Raw genomic sequence first — 24,912 nt, 5'->3', positions numbered from 1 at the left:
TTTACTGTACAGCCAATGTTTTTTTTAAAATTTTTAAACATATATTATGTTGTGCAAGTGCACCTAATGTTGTGTCTCTTCAGCATAAAGTACATCCTTCCCTAAAAATCCCCCCCCCCCCCCCCTCGCCACAAACACACACACACACACACACACACACACACACACACACAATAACAACTAATCACTCGTTATTTGGCCTCACAAGCCCGATGGCTGTTGCATCATTTTTCAAGGTTGGCCCTGGAGAACAAGTTGTGCTGGGGAGAAGCGCTTTTGAGTAAAGTGGGAGGGGCCTCGTGTCAAAACAAACACACCCACACACACGTACTGACAGTTGAAAAATGCATTTGTGTATCAAAGACACAAACATCCTCCACTTAACTTGTGTTCCAGAAATCTGTCAAATATTTGTTACTGATTTGATTAATTAGGTCAAGTGCAGTGCAGTAATTCACTGTAACCAACAGAGGCGCCGCTGAGTCACAAGTATGGAGCCTGAAGAACCTTGGGTTCAGCTTTTCAGTTTTTACATCATTTATAATGGTAAAAAAAATATAAAAAACATTATTCTTTATAATGTTCTGTCATTTAAATGTAATAAAAATAAACCAACAACAGAAGAAGTTGAAAAAAGTTAAAATGTTGATCCTAATAATGCTTATAATAGATGACAAAATCAAAGATATTACAAGACCAAAAATCACTTCATATTCTTTACTGCTCGCGAGTGTTACCATATCTGAGTTATTGTGTAGAAATATGGGGAAACAACTACAAATGTGCGCTTCATTCACTAACGGTGTTCCAAAAAAGATCAGTTAGAATAATACATAATGTTGGATATAGAGAACATACAAACCCTTTATTTATTGATTCACAAATATTGAAACTCAACGATTTAGTGCATTTGCAAACAGCAAAAATGATGTACAAAGCAAACTACAACCTGCTACCCAAGAATGTACAACAATTCTTATTAAAACATTTGTATGCTCGTACAACACTAGAGAAAAATCTAATTTAAAACATGTGTATGCTCGTACAACACTTAAAACCATTAGCATATCTGTATGTGGAATTAAATTATGGAACGGATTAAACAAAGAAATCAAACAAAGTACCAATATGATTCACTTTAAGTGACTGTTCAAACTACAAGTGTTCACAAAGTACACAGAACAAGAATTATGATGAACATCTTAAACCCTTTACATTTATTTATTATTATTATTATTTTCTAAAGATTGATTATGCATTTAATATTTTTTTTACTTATTATGGTATATTATTTATTTATTTATTATTTATTCACTGTTCTGTTCAGTGACGTGCAGTCACTAGAGGCAGGTGAGGCAGGGCCTCACCTGCCATCATGGAAAGAAAAAAAATGTAAAAAGAAAAAAAAAAAAAATTGTTATGTATCCAGTGATTATACTATAAAGTTATTTTCCATTTAACTTCACCAGTTTTAGATTATTTTTATTCAAAATCGCTGAATTTTCACATTTGTCGTTCAAATACTGAGAAGAGACGGTGCGGTGAACAGCAGCCAGTTGAGGCACGTCACTCAGTGCCTCAACATGGATTACGGACTCGACTAACTGCTGGCCTGCTGTAGAGTGAGACCGTATTGCTATATGAATTATATTATACATTTCCATAGTTTAGTTAGCTGAGGCATATAATGTACAGTGTATTTTGTCAACAACTGTATGTGTGTAACGTATTTCTTGTGCTGAGCGATCATAAAACGGCTGCAAAAGACACACTGGCTGAGGCTCCATTAATCCCGCCTCCTGCACCCCCGCCGTAGAATTGTTATATCAACTAAAGCCCACACTTAAACTTTCCACGTGCAAGATTGAATCTATTTAAAAAAGTTTTTTCATAAGAAGCCAAAAAGTGCAAAAACAATAATGTTCGTGTTGGAGGAGTTGTGAATGACTGCAGGGCCACAACATTAGGTACACCTGCAGACTGCAGGTGTATCTAATTCACAACTCCTCCAACACGAACATTATTGTTTTTGCACTTTTTGGCTTCTTATTAAATAACTTTTGTAACCTATTTTCATGGGCTTTCCTCTTTGTGATGTTAACTTCTTGTTATGCGCTGTTATACAGTATATGCCTTGAGCTCTTATTTTAAAGGCGCTAAGAGCGGAAGTGATGACACGGAGTGGAGCGGAGGTTTTTGAAAGAAGGTAAATAAAGTGGTCTTCGTGTAAACTGGAGCCTCCGTGTTTGTTATTTTGTAGTTTCATACAGTATAGGCCACATTCATAAACCCTCGGTTACACTTTTTTAAATAGATTCAATCTTGCACGTGGAAAGTTTAAGTGAGGGCTTTAGTTGCGGCGCATGGACTTCATTTATTAGTAAAGGTAAGACCATAATAACGTTTTTTTTATTAAATGTGCTTTTTTGTGTGCTACAGTTTGTATGTGTAAAGTTAAAGTTAAGTTAAAGTACCAATGATTGTCACACACACACTAGGTGTAATGAAATGTGTCGTCTGCATTTGACCCATCCCCTTGTTCACCCCCTGGGAGGTGAGGGGAGCAGTGGGCAGCAGCGGCGCCGCGCCCGGGAATCATTTTTGGTGAATTAACCCCCAATTCCAAGCCTTGATGATGAGTGCCAAGCAGGGAAGAATGCTGGTATGAGCTTTTAAACATAACCCGTTAACTGCTGCCAATCAAATGGTGAATAAGATACTCTTTAGGGTTCATATGTTTGTAAATCTGACTGTGATGAAGTCAGTGCCTCACCGCACGTCACTGGTTCTGTTACAGACAAGGAAATGGGATAAAATTGCTACGGAATGAAAAGGGGTAGGACTAAATAAGCTCCGCTTCTTCCTACTTCTTTTCGGACGTGCTGTAATGAAACGACTGGATATATGTGACGCATTACATTGTATCGTATGCATGTTCGACATAAACTGAAACTGAACAAGAGTCCCTGAAATGATATTTAAAACATGTGTTCTCGTCAAGGGAACACTGGGAGCAGAAAAGAAAAAACAATATTCCTAATTGTTGTTTTAAATTTTAGATGGGTTAGTTCCCACATTTTTTCACATTGGAACTTTTGCAAATGAAGCAATGTCTATTTATGGTTCAAAGAAAAAAAGAAAAAGAAATAACCTGACTCTAGGGATGTAAAGCTATCTTAGTGTTTGACAACATAAAACAATAGAAAAGTAGATAAAGGCCTAAGAAAAACATTGTGTGTCACTCAACTCTTTCCCATCCCAGGACCATGCATAAGATAACAAGGATAAAGTACCATTTTCCACACAAATGAAGTAGACATTCAATAAGCTCACACATACCGTACCTCTTGGCCACTTTGTCCAACATGTGACTGACTGATGCCTCTGACGATTGACAGGTGGTGGCCTCAGCCAAAGAGGAGTGTTTGTCGGGGCAGTACACCACTGACGGAAAGTGCTGCAAGCAGTGTCCGCCGGGCGAGGGTGTCGTCCAACCGTGTGGAGCCAAGCAGACTAAGTGTTCGTCCTGCCTGGATAGTAAGAAACACACACACATTATCAGCTTGTCCGAAAAGGAGCAGAAAGAAGCAGAGCTTTTTTAATCCTACCATTTCTTCATGTCTCAGCGATTGTTTGTTTACTTCCTGTGTTAGTGACACCAAATGGGAAAGAAACAACTAAGGCTGTCAAATCTAATAAATTAACTCATGCGATTAATCACAAAAATGTCATTAATCATGTTTGTACGCAGAATAATCACGCAATTATTTTGACAATGCATGCGTCAGTGCAGTCATTTTTTCTCCAAAATAAAGCCAGAGGGAACTTTAGATTAAACTTTTAGCAAATTTTGAGCAAATAAATCAACGTCCCACTGGGGTGAGTTTTTCCTTGCCCTTATGTGGGCTCTGTACCGAGGATGTCGTTGTGGCTTGTGCAGCCCTTTGAGACACTTGTGATTTAGGGCTGTATAAATAAACATTGATTGATTGATTGATTAAAGCTAACAGATTTAAAAAATATTCCTGAATGAAATTATAATAAAATTGGATTTGTGTCCAAATGATGGGGTCTTTTTTTTAAGTTAATTTAAATTATGCAAGCATGTAATAACCGGTGATTGATCGTGATTAATCCATATTCAAATGTATGATTAATCTGATTTAAAAAATTAACAGATTTTTAATAAACGTATTTATTTTTTATATTTTCGTTACAAAATTCACACAGAATATTAAAATAATATAATGTTTAAGAATGTAAAAATAATTGTTTTACAGTACTACTAATAATATCTCACAATATATTTGTAAGGAAAAAATAAAAAATAAGTGTTAAAAATTAAATAGATAAGTAAAAATTAAATTAAAATAAAGATGAAAAGGTAGATAAATACAAACATTTAATATATTATTGGATATTGTTGAAATTAGAAGAAAAAAAATGTAAAAAAGAATTGTGATGAAATGTAACACACTACTACCAGTATATTAAAATAATATACAATCTTAAACAATACAAAAATAATTGTTCTACAGCGGTAATAATAATGTCTCACAATGTTTAAGTAAGCAAAAAAGAAACAGAAAAAAAGATTAAAAAATAATTAAATAAGTAAAAACAGCAACTGTGGGAAGTTGAGCTACATGCTTCAGGAGTTCTGCAGTTAATTCAAGTTATGTAAGCGAGTAATAACCTGTGATTAATTGTGATTAATTCAAATTCAAATGTTTAATTCATCCGTTAAAAAATTTTTTTTTAATATTTTATTTCATTTACAAACATCATACAGAATATTAAAATAATTTGCAAATTCAAAAGAATGTAAAAATTATTATTTTACAGCAATCATAATAATGTCTCACATTGTTTAAGTAAGTAAAAAATAGGTGTTAAAAACGAAATAAATATGCAAGAATGACATTTAAAAAATAAAATAAAATAAAATTGTTTTAATATATTGCTGGATATTGTTTATATTGAAAAAAACAAACAAAAAAAAGAATAGTGATGAAATGTAACACACTACTACCAGCAGAGGCGCTGTTGTTTCAAATGTGTCAAAAGAAGATGAAAATGACAACTCTGGGAAGTTTAGCTACATGCGCAAAACAGCGCTGGCATAGAAATAAGAAGTTCAGAACCTTCAGAGAGATTTTTTTCCCCCTACAATAATATGATACAAGAAAAAGGGGGAACATGGATTGTAAACCTGCAAGAACGTTTTGCCTCTTATACAAAATAACTTTGGGAGTAAAAACACAAACATTTAAACTTGCTGTTGCTAAATCTGCATCAATTCTCACATTGTTGATTCAGGCACAAAGCGATAATGATATAAAATAAGATGATATTAGAGAAATATAAAATTGCACAAACACAAATGTATAAACCCTAAGTCAAAATAGCAAAAACGATAGTGTATTTATTTCATAATAAACATCTAACGACTACATTTTATAGAGTTATACAGTGATTTCAAAAATTATTTACAGCGCTTAATTTTTTTCACATTTTATTATGTTACAGCCTTATTTCAAAGTGGAATAAATTCATCGTATTTGCAAATGTATTAAGAAGAAAACCCCCCCACTAAGAATGCCATGAAGCTCAAAAGTGAGCAAAGGGCATACCTGCCAACTACTCCGGTTTTCCCGTAATTAGTACGGTTTTCATCAACCTATTCCGGGTTACGGTTGCAGTGATAAAAAATACGGTTTTTCATTCATTAAAAAAAAATTTTTTTAAGGTTTTATTCACGAAATCGCGTAACAACAATGACATTCGACCTGCTTCCCGTAACTTCCTATCGAGCCATTCCGCGAGGCTATTTATAGCACCGCTGCCAAGCACGAGGCACCTGTTGCCCATTGTTTCCAAACGAGCGAAGGATCATGGAATCAGCCGGAGAAAAATCGCAAACGAGTCTTAAACCGAAAAGAAAACTGCAGTCATTCCGTGAAGAATATTCAAAAGCCTATCCGGGAATAATTATCCCTTCCAAAAAGGGTGAAAACTACGCTAATTTTTCGATCGGACACGGAGGAATTAGCGATGTAAAAGACCACGTTGGGACAAAAAAACACAAGTCTAATGCCGTTGCCACAAAAAGGTAATGACACCAATGTTATCTATTGGAATTGTTTAGTACTGTTATACTGTTAAAAGTGTTTATACTATTTATGCTTTCAAGTCCAAGTTGAAGAAATCTTGTTAAATGTTGACAGCATAACTACCAAAATACAGAAGTATGTCCTTAATATTTTTGCAGTGCTATTTCTGTTGAAAAGTTCAAATGATTACATTAGAGATGTGATGTGCCACTTTTCAAGTGTCTGATGGCTTCAATTAATTTTCATTCATTTTTCATATTTTGAATTCTTTTGAAAGGCTTACAAAAAAACTACATTTGAATTATAATTCCATGCTATTGACAGGACTATTAATTTTAATGAAGTTAGCTTACCATGTTTACAGTATGATAATTGTGATAGAAATGTGAATTTTAGGCACAGAATATTTTTTACAATTGAACAAGGCAGTAGATTATACAAGCTTGGACAGAAAGTTAATAATGACACCAATTTTTTTTTTAATGGAATTGTTTAGTACTGTTTTACCATTTGTTTACTGTAAAAAGTGTTTATACTTTCAATGAACAAATTGAAGTCTTGTGAAAGGTTGACAGGATAACTGGCATTAACTGTCAAAATAATGTCAAACTATTGAAGTTAGCTTACAGAATAAACATGTCAATCAACCCATATGATTTTTGCTGTAATATTTTTGTTTTGAAAAGTCACTGTGACTGATAGAAAAGTGATGGTTTTAGCAACATTTTAACCTGTCTGAATGCTAATAATCATTTTGCGTCGGGGGGCGAAGCCTGAACCCCCCACCAGGACTTTGTCCTGGACCTACCGGGGCTTGCGGCCCCTGGACCCTGGCTACTAGGTTTTTCTGATTTCAAAAGTTGGCAGGTATGAAAGGGGCATCCTGTTTCAACTATTCATCATTGAGATCTTCCTACTGCCTAATTGGAGTCCACCTGTGGTAAATTCAGTTGGTTGGGCATGATTTGGAATGGCACACACCTGTCTATATATAAGGTCCTACACTTGACAGTGCATGGCAGAGCACAAACCAAGAATGAAGTCGAAATATTGAGCAAAGGCTGTGAATACTTACTGTATATACATTTGATTTACAAGTTTTATATTTTTAATACATTTGCAAACATTTCTAATTCAAAAAAACTTCTTCACATTGTCATTGTGGGGTATTGTGTGAAGAATTTTGAGGACAAAAATTCACTTCTTCCATTTTGGAATAAGGCTGTAACATAAGAAAATGTGGCGAAAGTGAAGCGCTGTGAATACTTTCCGGAAAGACTGTAATAAAAGAATAAACAGTAGGGATGTGAATCTTACAACAACTCATGATTCAAACCAATTGTTGCCATATTTTATTTGGAATGAAAATGATAATAAAAGCTTCCAAAACAGTTTACAAGTCTTGGCTGATGATGTGTGACAAATCTAAACATTCTGGATTCTTTTTTAAGAATTACTTTTTAAAAAGCTGTCCCCCTTCGCTTACTCACTGCGCGTACACATATTAAAAAAAATGTAATCGATTTTTCCAAATGATGTTGGAATAAAACAACAATCGCAGTTTGCATGCGAATCCATTTTTTTCAGCACCCCAAATAAACAGCGTGGAATATCCCCCTGGATTTGGCAGCGTGTTTAGGAAGTCAGCTGCTAATCAGAGAGTTGCTTGGGGATGACTGCCCTCCTCGTGGTCGCTGACCATGTAGGGAGTGAACCTCCACCGGGCAGAAGGCAAACTTTAACGAGCAGCGGGAGAAGATCCAGTCACTCCAAAAACATACAATGGAGGAGCTTTAGAGCATCAGATAAGTGAGATGGTGAGAAAGGATGCAGTAAAAATGGTTGATGAGCTCCAAAAAGGGTAAATGCGCTACTAAGATGATTTATATGTGAGCGCTGCAGTTCAAGAGGACAGACTGAGACCACTGAGGCCAGGATTTGGTTCAGAGCCAGCAGGGCCAAAAACATTCCCAGGGTCTTCCAGGCCATGCCAGGAAGAACTTGTAAACCTCTCTGGGTCACAGATAAGGAGACCCGAAACCCCAAAGTCATCCACATTTTAGGTCATGAGAGAAGTCATAGAGCCGAGGAGATCATTTATTGAGAAGAAGGAGGGCCAACATCTTGATTTATTATTTCCTTATTTATTTAAACCTCCCTTCCTTTCAGAAAGGAAAAGTCATTTTCTCCTGTATAGACAACGCGGATGGTTTAATGGGCTACAAAAAAAAAAAAAAAAAATAGGTAACTCAAATATACGAATCAATTAGAATGTAAAATAAATGACGTGCAGATTTAAAAAATATTCCTGAATGAAATTATAATAAAATTGGATTTGTGTCTAAATGATGGGGTATCTTTTTAAGTTAATCTAAATCATGCAAGCATGTAATAACCGGTGATTAATTGTGATTAATCCATATTGAAATGTGTGATTAATCTGATTTTAAAAAATGAATAGATTTTTAATAAATGTATTTATTTTTTATATTTTCGTTAAAAAATTCACACAGAATATTAAAATAATATAATAATGTTTAAGAATGTAAAAATAATTGTTCTACAGCGCTAATAATAACATCTCACAATATATTTGTAAGGAAAACATTTACAAGAAAAAAGAAGTGTTACAAATGAAATAAATAAGTTCAATTAAAAATAAAAAAATACTTTGTTTCAATCGTGTCGAAAGAAGAAGAAAATGATGTAAGTGTAGCTATAGCAACACCTAAGATGCAAAACAGCACTGTCATGGTAACAGGAGTTCTGTGGTTAATATAAATTTTGCAAGTGAGTAATAACCTTTTCAAAAAAGAATTGTGTATATATATATATATATATATATATATATATATATATATATATATATATATGTATATGTATATGTATATATATACATATATATATGTATATGTATATGTATATATATATACATATATATATGTATATATATATATATATATATATATATATATATCACTCCATCTTATCTGTCTTGTCTTTTAACAAAGAAACAAGGAAGTCACAATCTTCGTTCAATGGATGTTCTGCAATTTGTTGTCCCCAAAGTAAGAACTGAACTGGGCAAGAAAGCATTTAGGTTTTCAGCACCGAAGGCTTGGAATAACCTACAATGGAACATTAAACTTCAAACCCTAGTTACGCTGAATGAGTTTAAAGCTTCTGTGAAAGGACTGCAGTCTACCTTGTCTGTATGCACATGTGTCATGTCAGCAAGTTTTAATGTTGTTAATGTGATGTTTTATGTATTTGTTTACTGTTTTTAATGTAACCTTGCTGCTGCCCTCTTGGCCAGGTCTCCCTTGGAAAAGAGATCTTTGATCTCAATGGGATTTTACCTGGTTAAATAAAGGCTAATAATAATAATAATAATAATAATAATAATATATATATATATATATATCCATTTTCTAATTTTCTACCGCTTGTCCCTTTTGGGGTCATGGGGGGTCCTGGAGCCTATCTCAGCTGCATTCGAGCGGAAGGCGGTGTACACTCCGGACAAGTCGCCACCTCATCAATTTTTATTGAATTTTGAAAAAAATACCCAAAAAGTGGTCACTTTTGTTAACGCTGACATTATTTATATTATCTTAAGCCACTGGACGATGCCTAGTGGAATACATTTGAGTAATCTACAGTCATTTCTTGTAAATCCCAGGGTGTGGCTGCGTATCATAATCATCACATGCTGCAGTTGGATCGTTTGTTAAAAGACAAGACAATTATGGAAAATGCCTAACGGGTCTGATATATTGTCCTATTTTTCTGTGTAAGTGCATGAGGTTGAAAATAATTACCATCCCTGAAATCAAAAGGCTTGTAGCTTCCTGTTATTGCTCAACAGCCCAATCGGGGCCTTTAAGTCTCACAGTTTAGCTGCCCAGACATGACTCAAAAAGGAACACCCAGTCAAGGCAGGCTTGGTGTACATTAGTCTATACAATAAAGTGCAATCTGGGCCGCCACACATTATAAAAGTACAATTCAACAAGAAAACTAAAACAAAAACTGTAAAAAAAAATTGCCGCAGTAGAGGAGATGGAGGCGGATGTAAACAGTCCCTGGCTAGCAAAAGTGCTAATTAGGATCCAGACCCTGGAGACCCTTTTCCATGGTTAAAAGTTCCTGTCTTTGAACACTTCATGAATACAAGATGGATAAGACGAAAGCAGTGTTGCCGCCATTGTTCAGTAAAGATGGAGCTGAAACGATTAATGCTGCAAATAAACTAAGAATTCACAATTTTAAAACTGTTACTCTTGTACATCCTAGAAAGTGTGGCTCAGGGGACATTTGATTTTTTTTAACCCAAAGCTTGTTTTTTTTTATTGTGCCATGGCTTATCCTAAAAATACAATTACCGGTAGTTATTATTAATATTAGATATTACACACATTTTCTTTGTTAGCCTATAATGTATGGAGCTCAATTAGGGCCAAAAGGTTTGTATTTGAAAAAATTGACTTCGAAACTGAAAAATCTAGTTTTGATAATGAATTTTCCATCCATCCATCCATCTTCTTCCGCTTATCCGAGGTCGGGTCGCGGGGGCAGCAGCCTAAGCAGGGAAGCCCAGACTTCCCTCTCCCCAGCCACTTCGTCCAGCTCCTCCCGGGGGATCCCGAGGCGTTCCCAGGCCAGCCGGGAGACATAGTCTTCCCAACGTGTCCTGGGTCTTCCCCGTGGCCTCCTACCGGTCGGACATGCCCTAAACACCTCCTTAGGGAGGCGCTCGGGTGGCATCCTGACCAGATGCCCGAACCACCTCATCTGGCTCCTCTCGATGCGGAGGAGCAGCGGCTTTACTTTGAGCTCCCCCCGGATGACAGAGCTTCTCACCCTATCTCTAAGGGAGAGCCCCGCCACCCGGCGGAGGAAACTCATTTCGGCCGCTTGTACCCGTGATCTTGTCCTTTCGGTCATAACCCAAAGCTCATGACCATAGGTGAGGATGGGAACGTAGATCGACCGGTAAATTGAGAGCTTTGCCTTCCGGCTCAGCTCCTTCTTCACCACAACGGATCGATACAGCGTCCGCATTACTGAAGACGCCGCACCGATCCGCCTGTCGATCTCACGATCCACTCTTCCCTCACTCGTGAACAAGACTCCGAGGTACTTGAACTCCTCCACTTGGGGCAAGATCTCCTCCCCAACCCGGAGATGGCACTCTACCCTTTTCCGGGCGAGAACCATGGACTCGGACTTGGAGGTGCTGATAATGAATTTTGAAAAAAAAAAAAAAAGACAAGAAAGAAAAGAAAAATGCATTGTGTATTTCAAAATAATAAAATGTGTAAAAAGAAAATTATATTCAAGCTTCTGTTGTTTTTTTTTACAGTGAAATGTTTTTTGCAGGTTCAAATCTTTTTTTTTCATATTCATATTTTTGGGGGAGTGAGGCACAATCACTTTCGTTTCCATGCACTAAATTAGTCTGATTTCTTTAATAGATCAGTTTTGTGTATTTCCACACCAACGTGTGAAGTCCAGGCGTCCATGCACTTTCTCTAATGCCACTATTGGTCATACGCCATGTGCCTCCCGTACACTGGGGGGGGGTGCTTATATTATTTTAGCGCGGTTAAAAGAATACCTTGTCCGGTTGACCCATGACGTCACACTAGCCATCTGCGGATCCTTACAACTTGTTTCAACTGATTTGGCACATATTATTCCGATATTGTCCAACTCTTAATTACCGATTCCAATATCAAGCGATACGGATATATACAGTGGTGGAATGAACACATTATTATGCCTAATTTTGTTGTGATGCCCCGCTGGATGCATTAAACATTGTAACAAGGTTTTCCAAAATAAATCAACTCAAGTTATGGAAAAAAGTGCCAACATGGCACTGCCATATTTATTATTGAAGTCACAAAGTGCATTCTTTTTTTTAACATGCCTCAAAACAGCAGCTTGGAATTTGGGACATGCTCTCCCTGAGAGAGCATGAGGAGGTTGAGGTGGGCGGAGTTGAGGGGGTTGGCGAGATTGAGGTAGGGGTGGGGGGTGGCGGGTGTGTATATTGTAGCGTCCCGGAAGAGTTAGTGCTGCAAGGGGTTCTGGGTATTTGTTCTGTTGTGTTACGGTGCGGATGTTCTCCCGAAATGTGTTTGTCATTCTTGTTTGGTGTGGGTTCACAGTGTGGCGCATATTTGTAACAGTGTTAAAGTTGTTTATACGGCCACCCGCAGTGTGACCTGTATGGCTGTTGACCAAGTATGCCTTGCATTCACTTGTGTGTGTGAAAAACCGTAGATATTATGTGACTGGGCCGGCACGAAAAGGCAGTGCCTTTAAGGTTTATTGGCGCTCTGTACTTCTCCCTACATCCGTTTAGCACTCTGTGCAGCGGCGTTTTAAAAAGTCATACATTTTACTGTTGGAAAACCGATACCGATAATTTCCGATATTACATTTTAAAGCATTTATCGGCAGTCCGATATTATCGGACATCTCTAATGGAAACAAAACTTTTTTTTGTCTCAGAGTTCATTCATGAGGTTCTGTGAATTGATAGACAAAGTTTTCAATGCGAAGGAAAAGACGATTCGTGCCCCGGTTGATACTGTTCAAAATGACGGTTGCAATGTTTTGGACTATCTTGGCAGTTGTGTGGAATACACGGTGATTGTTGATCAGTTTGGAGTGCACAAATGCAGCATGAAGGGGTTTGTGTACGCTTTATTAATATTGTAGCGTTATTATAGCGTTGGAAGGGATAATCATGATCTTTAATTGAAGATGTCAAGAAATGCTAGCACTCCACATAACCAATGCCAATTTGAATGATCATGTTAATTTCGAAAACACCCCCACACTATTGAATGAAGGGGCATACTTAGTCAACAGCCATACAGGTCACACTAAGGGTGGCCGTATAAACAACGCCAACACTGTCATAAATATGTGCCATATAGTGAAACCACACTAAACAACAATGGCAAACACATTTGGGTGAATATTTGCACCGCAACACAACAAAACAAATTCCCAGAATTCCCTGCAGCACCAACTCTTCCGGGACACTACAATATGCATGCTTCATTATCTTTCATTTTATTCATTCGTTTTTCATTCAGGAGTCCGAATTACGCCTGCATTCTCCATTTTCTTAGCTACCTTCTTAAATAAATCTCTGTTTCTTTTTTCTACCATTGATCATTTAATGTGCTTTTAATTTGTGAAGCCAATAAACAGTCTCCCTTTCATGACAATTGTTGCTACGTTTTTATTGAATGGTATCTGCTTCCGGGTTGGAACATGCGCGTTAAGGCGATACGAAGTGTTCTCTCTGGCCGCACACACCCTCGAGAGAGATCTGGTTTCCGATCGCATAATTCAGATGTGTTCGTCCGACTTTTCAAAAACCGAACACAATCGGATTAAAGTGCATTTAATTTTATTTTAAAAACAATTAAGTATTTTTCAAGGACAAAACTTTTGGCCCCAATTTAGCTCCAATGTTTTGCTAACAATACAATTTATTGAGCTCATAAAAACAGAATACAATGATTAACAAATCCTCATCAACCTATATTCAATTGAATAGACTGCAAAGACAAGATACTTAATGTTCCAACTGGAAAACTTTGTTATTTTTTGAAAATATTAGCTCATTTGGAATTTGATGCCTGCAACATGTTTAAAAAAAGCTGGCACAAGTGGCAAAAAAGACTGAACAGGCTAATTGGGAACAGGTGGGTGCCATGATTAGGTATAAAAGCAGCTTCCATGAAATGCTCAGTCATTCACAAACAAGGATGGGGCGAGGGTCACCACTTTGTCAACAAATGCGTGAGCAAATTGTCCAACAGTTTAAGAACAACATTTCTCAGTGAGCTATTGCAAGGAATTTAGGGGTTTCACCATCTACGGTCCGTAATATCATCAAAAGGTTCAGAGAATCTGGAGAAATCACTGCTTGTAACATTGAATGCCCGTGACATTCGATCCCTCAGACGGTACTGCATCAAAAACCAACATCGTGTGTAAAGTAAATCACCTCATGGGCTCAGGAACACTTCAGAAAACCACTGTCAGTAACTACAGTTGGTCGCTACATCTGTAAGTGCAAGTTAAAACTCTACTATGCAAAGCGAAAGCCATTTATCAACAACACCCAGAAACGCTGCAGGCTTTGCTGGGCCCGAGATGGACTGATGCAAAGTGGAAAAGTGTTCTGTGGTCTGACGAGTCGACGTTTCAAATTGTTTTTGGAAACTGTGGACGTCGTGTCCTCCGGAACAAAGAGGAAAAGAACTATCCGGACTGTTATAGGCGCAAAGTTCAAAAGCCAGCATCTGTGATGGTATGGGGGTGTATTAGTGCCCAAGACATGGGTAACTTACACATCTGTGAAGGCATCATTAATGCTGAAAGGTACATACAGATTTTGGAGCAACATATGTTGCCATCCAAGCAACGTTATCATGGACGCCCCTGCTTATTTCAGCAAGACAATGCCAATCCATGTGTTACAACAGTGTGGCTTCATAGTAAAAGAATGCGGGTACTAGACTGGCCTGCCTGTAGTCCAGACCTGTCTCCCATTGAAAATGTGTGGCACAACATGAAGCCTAAAATAGCACAACGGAGACCCTGGACTGTTGAACAACTTAAGCTGTACATCAAACAAGAATGAGAAATAATTCCGCCTGAAAAGCTTAAAAAATGTGTCTCCTCAGTTCCCAAACGTTTACTGAGTGTTGTTAAAGGGGAACATTATCACAATTTCAGAATGGTTAAAACCATTAAAAATCAGTTCTCAGTGGCTTATTATATTTTTCGAAGTTTTTTTCAAAATTTTACCCATCACGCAATATCCCTAAAAAAAAAGCTTCAAAGTGCCTGATTTTAACCATCGTTATATACACCCGTCCATTTTCCTGTGACGTCACATAGTGATGCCAACACAAACAAACATGGCGCATAGAACAGCAAGCTATAGCGACATTAGCTCGGATTCAGACCCGGATTTCAGCGGCTTAAGCGATTCAACAGATTACGCATGTATTGAAACGGATGGTTGTAGTGTGGAGGCAGGTAGCGAAAACCAAATTGAAGAAGAAACTGAAGCTATTGAGCCATATCGGTTTGAACCGTATGCAAGCGAAACCGACGAAAACGACACGACAGCCAGCGACACGGGAGAAAGCGAGGACGAATTCGGCGATCGCCTTCTAACCAACGATTGGTATGTGTTTGTTTGGCATTAAAGGAAACTAACAACTATGAACTAGGTTTACAGCATATGAAATACATTTGGCAACAACATGCACTTTGAGAGTGCAGACAGCCCAGTTTTCATCAATTAATATATTCTGTAGACATACCCTCATCCGCGCTCTTTTCCTGAAAGCTGATCTGTCCAGTTTTGGAGTTGATGTCAGCAGGCCAGGGAAGCTAGGGTCGATATTCTTCTCTTGATCATCTTCGGTGGCATAAGGGACGGTGTGAGCCAAGACATCCAGGGGGTTTAGCTCGCTCGTCTGCGGGAACAAACTGCCGCCATTGCTTGCCGTGCTACCGCGGTCCTTTGTCCCTGAATTGCTCACACACTCCGGCAGATTCAATGGGGGTCTGGCGGCAGATTTCTTTGACTTTATGGTTGGAAATGCATCTGCTTTGAGTGTCGCAGGATATCCACACATTCTTGCCATCTCTGTCGTAGCATAGCTTTCGTGGGTAAAGTGTGCGGAACAAACGTCCAATTTCTTGCCACTTTGGCATCTTTGGGCCACTGGTGCAACTTGAATCCGTCCCTGTTGGTGTTGTTACACCCTCCGACAACACACCGACGAGGCATGATGTCTCCAAGGTACGGAAAACAGTCGAAAAAACGGAAAATAACAGAGCTGATTTGACTCGGTGTTTGAGAAAACGGCGGATTGCTTCCCGTTGTGACGTCATCGCTCCGAGAGCGAATATTAGAAAGGCGTTTAATTCGGCAAAATTCACCCATTTAGAGTTCGGAAATGGGTTAAAAAAATATATGGTCTTTTTTCTGCAACATCAAGGTATATATTGACGCTTACATAGGTCTGGTGATAATGTTCACCTTTAAAAGGAAAGGCCATGTAACACAGTGGTAAAAATGTTCCCTTGCCATTTTTTTTGCAATGTGTTGCTGCCATTAAATTCTAAGTTAATGATTATTTGCAAAAAAAAAATTAGTTTCTCAGTTCAAACATGAAATATCTTGTCTTTGCAGTTTATTCAATTGAATATAAGTTGAAAATGATTTGCAAATCATTGTTTTCTGTTTTGATTGACGATTTACACAACGTGCCAACTTCATTAGTTTTGGGTTTTGAAGAAGTTTCAAAAAATGTGGCCCCTACAACAATTTAGCCAAATAGCCCTACTTTAGGATAATGCTGAGCCAGAAAAAGACCATCTGTAGCCCCACCCCCTACACAACGTCCATACCCCAGGCGAGTGTTATTAATGTATTGACTTGCATTATTGATGATCGGCATTGTGATAATGGAACTGAGAGCACTCGAGGAGGCGAAGGTACAAGCGTTCTGAGTGTGTCTTTTAGAGGGGGGCGGGGGGGAACAACCAGGGTACCCCCACCACCGAACGCCACATAAGAGTAAAGGACAGCAGTTTGCACACAAAAACTAGAGGAAGCCACATTTGATAGCATCAAAGATCTCAAATAACCGTCCATCTTTCTCCATACACGCATGTCCCTGCTCTGTGTGTTATCACAGCGTCCACTGCTGGCGGTGGTCATGTGACACCCAACACGGAACAGGATGCTCCTTCGTGTTGTTTCGCTTTTGTTAAGAAACCTCAGATTAGTTGGGTCCAGTTGGTTGTAGGTAAAAGTATCTGTTTTACTTGTTGAGTTCATTTAGTGCATTTCAATTCAGCCCAGTTTATGTTAGAGCTGGCTGGTTAGTTGTTCTTTATTATAGTTGTTAAATGCATATTTAGTTGATTTAGGCTTAAGTTAAGCTTCTTTTATTAAACAGAAAAAATAAGTTGAGTAAAAACGTGTTAAAATGTAAGTATTTAGGTTTTACTTTAAAAGTTAAAAAAAAAAAAGCCTTGGTTAGTGTCTTTATTACAGTTTAGATGTATTTAGTATTCAGTTTGAGTTGATTTAAATTAAGGGTATTTGATCAAAAGTACAGTTAATTACAAAAATACACTTTATTTTTTAATCACTTTATTTAATTTCAGTAAATTTGGTTTATTGTGATAAATTCAAAGTTATTTTCAAATGCATCATTTTATTTGATTTCAAACCAGAAAAATACATTTTTTAGTTTAGATGAATTCAGTTGGAGTTATTTTAGTTGATATAAGCGTACATTAGCCTTTTTATCTTTTAGCTTTTTTTATTCTTTTAGCTTTAAATTAACCTTTTTTAAGTTTGTTTGATCAAACATATTTCATTTGCATTACTTTAGTTCATTAACTTTTTTTTTGAGTTTAGTTTGTTTGTGTGATTAAATTGGGGTTATTTAATCATTTATTTAATTTAAATCTAAAAAAAAAAAAGCCTTGGTTAGTTGTTTTTGATTAAAGTTTCAATGAATTTGGTTTAGTTTTTTTTATTTAGCTAATTTAAGCGTACATTAAGTAATCAAACCAACAGAATAGTTCAATACAAGAATATACTTTATTTCCATAACTTAAGTTTATTTGCTCGATGTAATTTATTTTAGTTTGTTCAATTTCTGTTTAGAACAACAACAAAAAACTTGGTTGATTTAATTACGACTAGGTTTTATTAATTACATTTGATTTAAGTTCATTTTTTTCATCATGTATTAATCTGTTTTATTCAGAACAAGTAAAAAGTTAATTTAGTGTACTTAACACAGCTTTTTAGAAATGTTTTGTTTAGTTCATGCTTGCTTGGGGTTATTTTTATTTCGGTACATTTTTGATGGGTCAATTTTGTTCACTTTAGTCCAAACAAAACAAAAGCATTTTGACGTAGATCATTTCAAACCTAACATCAGTTTATGGTTGTTTGTTGCTAAATTAGCTCCTCATAGCATTGCTTGCATATTTACACAATTTCACACAACAGCGGCATCAGAGCGGAAGCCCCACTTCACATTCCATCACCTTAAATATAAAGCGTGCCGCCTTTCAAGATTTACGGGGATTAATAGAAACTGCGGTGGCGAAGACCTCCCATCTCCCTATTTATCTCTGTGTCGCACAACCTACTCTTACAAATGGGTCTGTTGCATAATTTAGTGTGTTTCCCAGTTCTCTATCCATCTGAAATACAATTCCATAAAACATGCAATATTGATTGTGTCCTCTGCAGATATATGTGTCCTCAAGTGGAGAAAAACATCTTTGTATGATGCCTTTAAGTTCAAATGTAGCAAAGGATATGAGAAAGAAGCGCCTTGATGCTAGAATTTAGGGTTTAAAAGTGGTTTTAGCCCTACTGGGAACATGCAATTTTGTGTGCCTGTAGCTTTAATGCTAATGAGCTAGTTGTCCCTGGCTCCAATATGTGCTATTGTGCACGTTTGGCATTATACATTGTAGAGTTGTATGGTATACAACCTTTTTTGCACCACGGACTGGTTTAATGTAGGCATTACTTTCAGGGACCGGATTCCCACCTGTGAAAAATACAACTCACTATAACGCTGAATTAGTGGGAGCCCTGAGCTTGTTTCTTAGCAATGAAATGCTGATGGAAATCAGCCTTTGGCTACAAGATGTCACATTTATGTTTGATATGTTCATTAATGTGCATTGTATCATGTCACAAAGTTATAACAAATGGCAATTTCCAATGAGGAGTTTTATTGTACATCTATAAACAAGCTTATTGGTGTCAAACTCAAGGGCCGCGGGCCAGATCTGGAAATAATATGTGTCAATAAAATACCTTATATTTTCTTTCTTTACTTTCTTATTTTTCTAACTAAAGGTATTAGGGTTTTCTTTGTTGGTCAAAATCCAAATAAATACTTTGGTTTCGAAGCAAGTTATCCATCAAATTGTACACTATAAAAAATGACCAATAGATTTGACTGTAAAAATGCTTTACAGCATATTACTGTAAGTTGAAAGAAAAACGACCAATGTTTGTTTTGTTACAGACATTTTATTTTTTTTAAATACACCTCCCTGATATCGAAGTACATGTCAAACTACTTCCTTAACGTAAATGACCGCCATAACCACAACACCAGGGGGAGCTCCACTAACCACGTTAAACCCAGATTCCCATTTAACAAAGGTCTTAACTCATTCCCTTTCTATACCACATCAATGTGGAATGCGCTCCCAACAGGTATAAAAGAAAGGGCATCTCTATCCTCCTTCAAAACCGCAATAAAAGTACACCTCCATGCAACTTCAACCCTAAACTAACACCCTCCCTTCCGCATCCTACCTCCCCGGACTGTTAATAATCAAAGGTAAATAATCAAATGTAGATACTTTATCTTATGCCTTCTGATCTCTCTCTCTCTCTTTCTCTGTTCTCAATTGTTGATGACTGAATTGATGATAACAACAAAACCAACCCCCCCCACCACACCCCGGATTGTAAATAATGTAAATAATTCAATGTGATTATCTTGTGTGATGACTGTATTATGATGATAGTATATATCTGTATCATGAATCAATTTAAGTGGACCCCGACAAGTTGAAAAACTTATTGGGGTGTTACCATTTAGTGGTCAATTGTACGGAATATGTACTGTACTGTGCAATCTACTAATAAAAGTCTCAATCAATCAATCAATGATTTTATGGAACGACATTTTATTATGGTAAAAAACTAGCAACCGAGTTGCCAAAATAAAATTAAACAGCGGTACTGTACTTCTATTTACAGTAATATGTTGTAAAAAATAATAATAATAAAATAACACCATATATTTTACAGTAAAAGTCTGGCAACTAAGCTGCCATTTTTTTCTGTAAAAAAAACAGTGGTCAAAATCCACAGATTTTTTTTGTAACTTTTTACGTAAAGAAATGTAAAATATTTAAAGTCATAGGCAAATTCGTTAATTATTTACTGTTACACGCGGCCCTCTATTGGCAGCCATGACTGCAGTGTGGCCCTCAATGAAAACAAGTTTGACACCCCTGGTCTAGTGGGACAGGCCAAAGTTAAGTCGGAGAAAATGCAGCCCTTTATAAATTATTTCATGTTTCTCTACGGACCGGTAGCAAATGCTTCACGGACCGGTCCCCGAACCGGTGGTTGGGGACCACTGGTATACCGGTACTAATAAGGTACTGCGGTGCTAATAAATTTAAAAAGGGTACCATACTGCTTCTGAGAAATATACATATATATTTTCTAGGGGTGTGGGAAACAATCGATTTGAATTTAAATCACGATTCTCACGTTGTGCGATTCAGAATCGATTCGCATTTTTAAAAAATCTTTTTTTTTTTTTTTGTATTATTAATCAATCCAACAAAACAATACACAGCAATACCATAACAATGCAATCCAATTCCAAAACCAAACCCGACCCAGCAACACTCAGAACTGCAATAAACAGAGCAATTGAGAGGAGACACAGAACAAACTAAAAGTAGTTAAACATAAATGAATATTATCAACAACAGTATCAATATTAGTTACAATTTCAACATAGCAGTGATTAAAAATCCCTCATTATCATTAGACATTTATAAAAAAATAAAAACGAACAATAAACACTTGCATCGCATCTCATAAGCTTGACAACACACTGTGTCCAATATTTTCACAAAGATAAAATAAGTCATATTTTTGGTTCATTTAATAGTTCAAACAAATGTACATTATTGCAATCAGTTGATAAAACATTGTCCTTTACAATTATAAAAGCTTTTTACAAAAATCTACTACTCTGCTTGCATGTCAGCAGACTGGGGTAGATCCTGCTGAAATCCTATGTATTGAATGAATAGAGAATCGTTTTGAATCGGGAAAAAAATCGTATTTGAATGGAGAATCGTGTTGAATTGAAAAAAAAAAAATCGATTTTGAATCGAATCGTGACCCCAAGAATTGATATTGAATCGAATCGTGGGACACCCAAAGATTCACAGCCCTAATATTTTCCGAACATGAAGGCGGGTAAAGCGAGCAGAAGCGCATCTTAGAAAACGCACACGCAAGGAGTACTTACAAGCAGTGTGGAGACATAAAAGTGAGAATGGACGTGGCTCGAAAACTAACGATAAAGGTGAAGCTTTAAACACTGAAGCGCTACGCTCGGATGGGGTGCTCTAAAACACCTAGCTAGCGGCTAACGTCCGTCTGCAGTCGGCAGTGTTTTAGCTACTTCTAAATCACTAATCCTCGCCTCCATGGTGGCAAATAAAATACGTTTCTTACAAGTATCATCCCTGCAGGACAAGGAATAGCTAAACATGCTTCACTACGCACCGTAGGAGGATACAATAGCTAATCGCTAACAGCAAGCTGACGCTTCTGAATGTAAACAAATGCCACGGGAGGATCGACACAGATATTGATTATTATCATACCAAGCACAAAAGCTGTATGCAGTCGATACGACAATATTTGTTTGATTATCACAAAATATTTTGTCATTTTTTTATTGTTAATAAACTCAGGAAATACGTCCCTGGACACAGAATAACTTGAATTATGACCCACGTATGGCCCTGTAACTACCGTATTTTTCGGACTATAAGTCGCTCCGGAGTATAAGTCGCACCTGCCGAAAATGCATAATAAAGAAGGAAGAAACATATATAAGTCGCACTGGAGTATAAGTCGCATTTTTTGGGGAAATGTATTTGATAAAAGCCAACACCAAGAATAGACATTTGAAAGGCAATTTAAAACAGATAAAGAATAGTGAACAACAGGCTGAATAAGTGTACGTTATATGAGGCATAAATAACCAACTGGTATGTTAACGTAACATATTATGGCAAGAGTCATTCAAATAACTAGAACATGTAGAACATGCTATCCGATGAAATCTTATACGTCTAGTCCAGGGGTGTCAAACTCAAATACAGAGTGGGACAAAAATTAAAAGTGAACAAAGCCGCGGGCCAAGGTTGAACAAATGAACCTTTTAATAGGGACCCAAACAAGTTTTGCTTTGAATATTGAACAAGCAAGGCTTATATAACTTTACAGTGACATGCAAAATCGAGTTTAAAATAATAATAATACAAAAATATCAATGGCATATCAAATAAAATTTAAACAAAAATTGAATGCCTCTATTCTATTTGCAGCCTTCTGAGGTAAACATCAAAATTAACTTTTTCCACAGGCTAATAATACATTTGAAAATAAAATAACAATAATGAATGAATCAAACATTCCAGCCTTGAAGTAGCAAGAGAAAGTGCATGAATAAAATGTTAATTATTGCTCAGTTTGCTACACTGATTTGCTTTAACAAAGAATATGGAACAAGCAACGCTTATATAACTTAATAGTGCAAAATCAGCTTTCAAAAAACAAACGAAAAAACATCAATGGTATATTAAATACAATTTAAATAAAAAATGTAATGCCTCTTTTCAATTTGCAGCCTTCTGAGGTAAATATCAACATTAACTTGGTGGGCGGAGGCGGGGTTGGGGGGGGCGGGGTTTGGTGGTACCGGGGGGTGTATATTGTAGCGTCCCGGAAGAGTTAGTGCTGCAAGGGGTTCTGGGTATTTATTCTGTTGTGCTTATGTTGTGTTACGGTGCGGATGTTCTCCCGAAATGTGTTTGTCATTCTTGTTTGGTGTGGGTTCAGTGTGGCGCATATTTGTAACAGTGTTAAAGTTGTTTATACTGCCACCCTCAGTGTGACCTGTATGGCTGTTGACCAAGTATGCATAGCATTCACTTGTGTGCGTGTAAAAGCTGCATATATTATGTGACTGGGCCGGCACGCTGTTTGTATGGAGGAAAAGCGGACGTGACTTTAAAGCACGCCCCCAATATTGTTGTCCGAGTGGAAATCGGGAGAAATTCGGGAGAATGGTTGCCCCGGAGATTTTCGGGAGGGGCACTGAAATTCAGGAGTCTCCCGGGAAAATCGGGAAGGTTGGCAAGTATGAGTATTAGCGGTGAATGCGGTGGTACAGCGGCACCGCCGCGGGCCAGCTCTAATGTTAATGTGATATTGCCTCAAGGGCCAAATCAAATTAGATGGAGGGCCAAATTTGGCCCGCGGGCCAGAGTTTGACACCCATGGTCTAGTCTCTTACGTGAATGAGCTAAATAATATTATTTGATATTTTACGGTAATTTGTTAATAATTTCACACATAAGTCGCTCCTGAGTATAAGTCGCACCCCCGGCCAAACTATGAAAAAAACTGCGACTTATAGTCCGAAAAATACGGTACTTGGTATTGGATTGATACCAACATTTGTAGTATCAACCATGTATGTAAAGTATCTAAACAACAGAAGAATACGTTCTTATTACATTTGAACAAAGGTGTGGATAGAGCATGTTCAATCCGAAAGTAAGCAGATGTTAACAGTAAATGAACAAGGAAATTAGTGATCCATCCATTTTCTACCGCTTGTATTTCAAAATTCTGACAAAATAATATAATGAGAAACAATATGTTACTGCATAGCCAAATTAGGAGCCTTTGTTTGCTTACTTAATACTAAAAGAGATGTCTATTATGTTCACTATTATATTTAATGACAAAACTCTTCTTTGGTTGCAATAAGAAATGTATGTTTAACGGATCATAAGATTTTCTGTTAAAATAAGGCCAATAATGACATTTTTTTGTGGTCCCCTTTATTTTTTGTATTTATTTATGTATTTATTTTATTAATCAATCCAACAAAATAATACCATAATAATACAATACCAATTCCAAAACCAAACCTGGCCTAGCAACAGTCAGAATAGCAATCAACAGAGCAATTGAGAGGACACACAAACATGACACAAAACAATCCAAAAGTAGACAAACAAAAAATAAATAATATCAACAACAGTATCAATATTAATAAGAATTCCAAAATAGCAGTGATTAGAAATCCCTCATTTATAAAAACATTTTAAAAATGAGCAATAGTGACACAGTGGCTTACACTTGCATCGCATCTCATAAGTTTGACAACACATTGTGTCCAATATGTTCCGCAAAGACAAAAATATTCATATGTTATGTTCATTTAGTAGTTAAAACTAATCTAAATATTGGATTCCATATTCCAATATATGACTCATTATTATCTAAACTAAATGCATTTTTTTCTACTGATATCATCTCCATAGCTTGTGTGTAGCAGTCAGTATGAGTTGGACTATCAACATTTATCCATTTTTTTAATATTACCCTTTTTGTTATGATGCATATTTAAAGAAATACATTTTTACTCTTTGATGACACGTTACTAAATTGATGCAGATCACCAAGAATACAAGTTTGCAGTGTCATTGGGATGCTTATATTTAGGAATGTGATTGCTGCTTTTGTTGTTTTCAACCATAACTCTTTTATTCTCTGACATCCCCACAATATATGAACAAGAGTCCCCTTTATTTTGAAAAGTATCTAAATATATTTTGGTGGCAATGCCAAAATATTGGTATCGGGACAACCCTAATACATTGTAAGTGTGCACCAACATAAGAGAAGCCATCCATCACATACAACAAGTGCTCAGTGGCCTTGAGGTTAGAGCGTCCGCCCTGAGACTGGAAGGTCGTGAGTTCAAACCCCGGCCGAGTCATACCAAAGACTATAAAAATGGGACCCATTGCCTCCCTGCTTGGCACTCAGCATCAAGGGTTGGAATTGGGG

At 36.9% G+C, this 24,912-nt stretch overlaps 1 protein-coding gene and 1 long non-coding RNA gene across 3 annotated transcripts in view; one reads left to right on the top strand and one right to left on the bottom strand.

Moving 5' to 3' along the window:
* ngfrb (nerve growth factor receptor b) overlaps positions 1-24,912 on the top strand; it is a 66,824-nt gene that overhangs the window by 10,731 nt on the left and 31,181 nt on the right. For both annotated transcript variants that reach the window (XR_009815949.1, XM_061967841.1), the window contains exon 2: positions 3,399-3,537. Coding sequence is in view for 1 of the 2 variants with exons in the window: in XM_061967841.1 (XP_061823825.1) it covers positions 3,399-3,537 (139 nt within the window). In the remaining variant the exon portion in view is untranslated. The remainder of the gene's footprint in view (positions 1-3,398; positions 3,538-24,912) is intronic.
* Positions 3,367-24,912, bottom strand: part of LOC133611010 (uncharacterized) — a 62,818-nt gene continuing 41,272 nt past the window's right edge. Inside the window, exon 3 of the long non-coding RNA XR_009815950.1 lies at positions 3,367-3,530. This is a non-coding gene — a long non-coding RNA (uncharacterized lncRNA). The remainder of the gene's footprint in view (positions 3,531-24,912) is intronic.

Source organism: Nerophis lumbriciformis, linkage group LG11 (genome assembly GCF_033978685.3).
Source record: "Nerophis lumbriciformis linkage group LG11, RoL_Nlum_v2.1, whole genome shotgun sequence".
Lineage (NCBI taxonomy): Eukaryota > Metazoa > Chordata > Actinopteri > Syngnathiformes > Syngnathidae > Nerophis > Nerophis lumbriciformis.
This window is presented reverse-complemented; position numbering and strand designations above follow the sequence as displayed.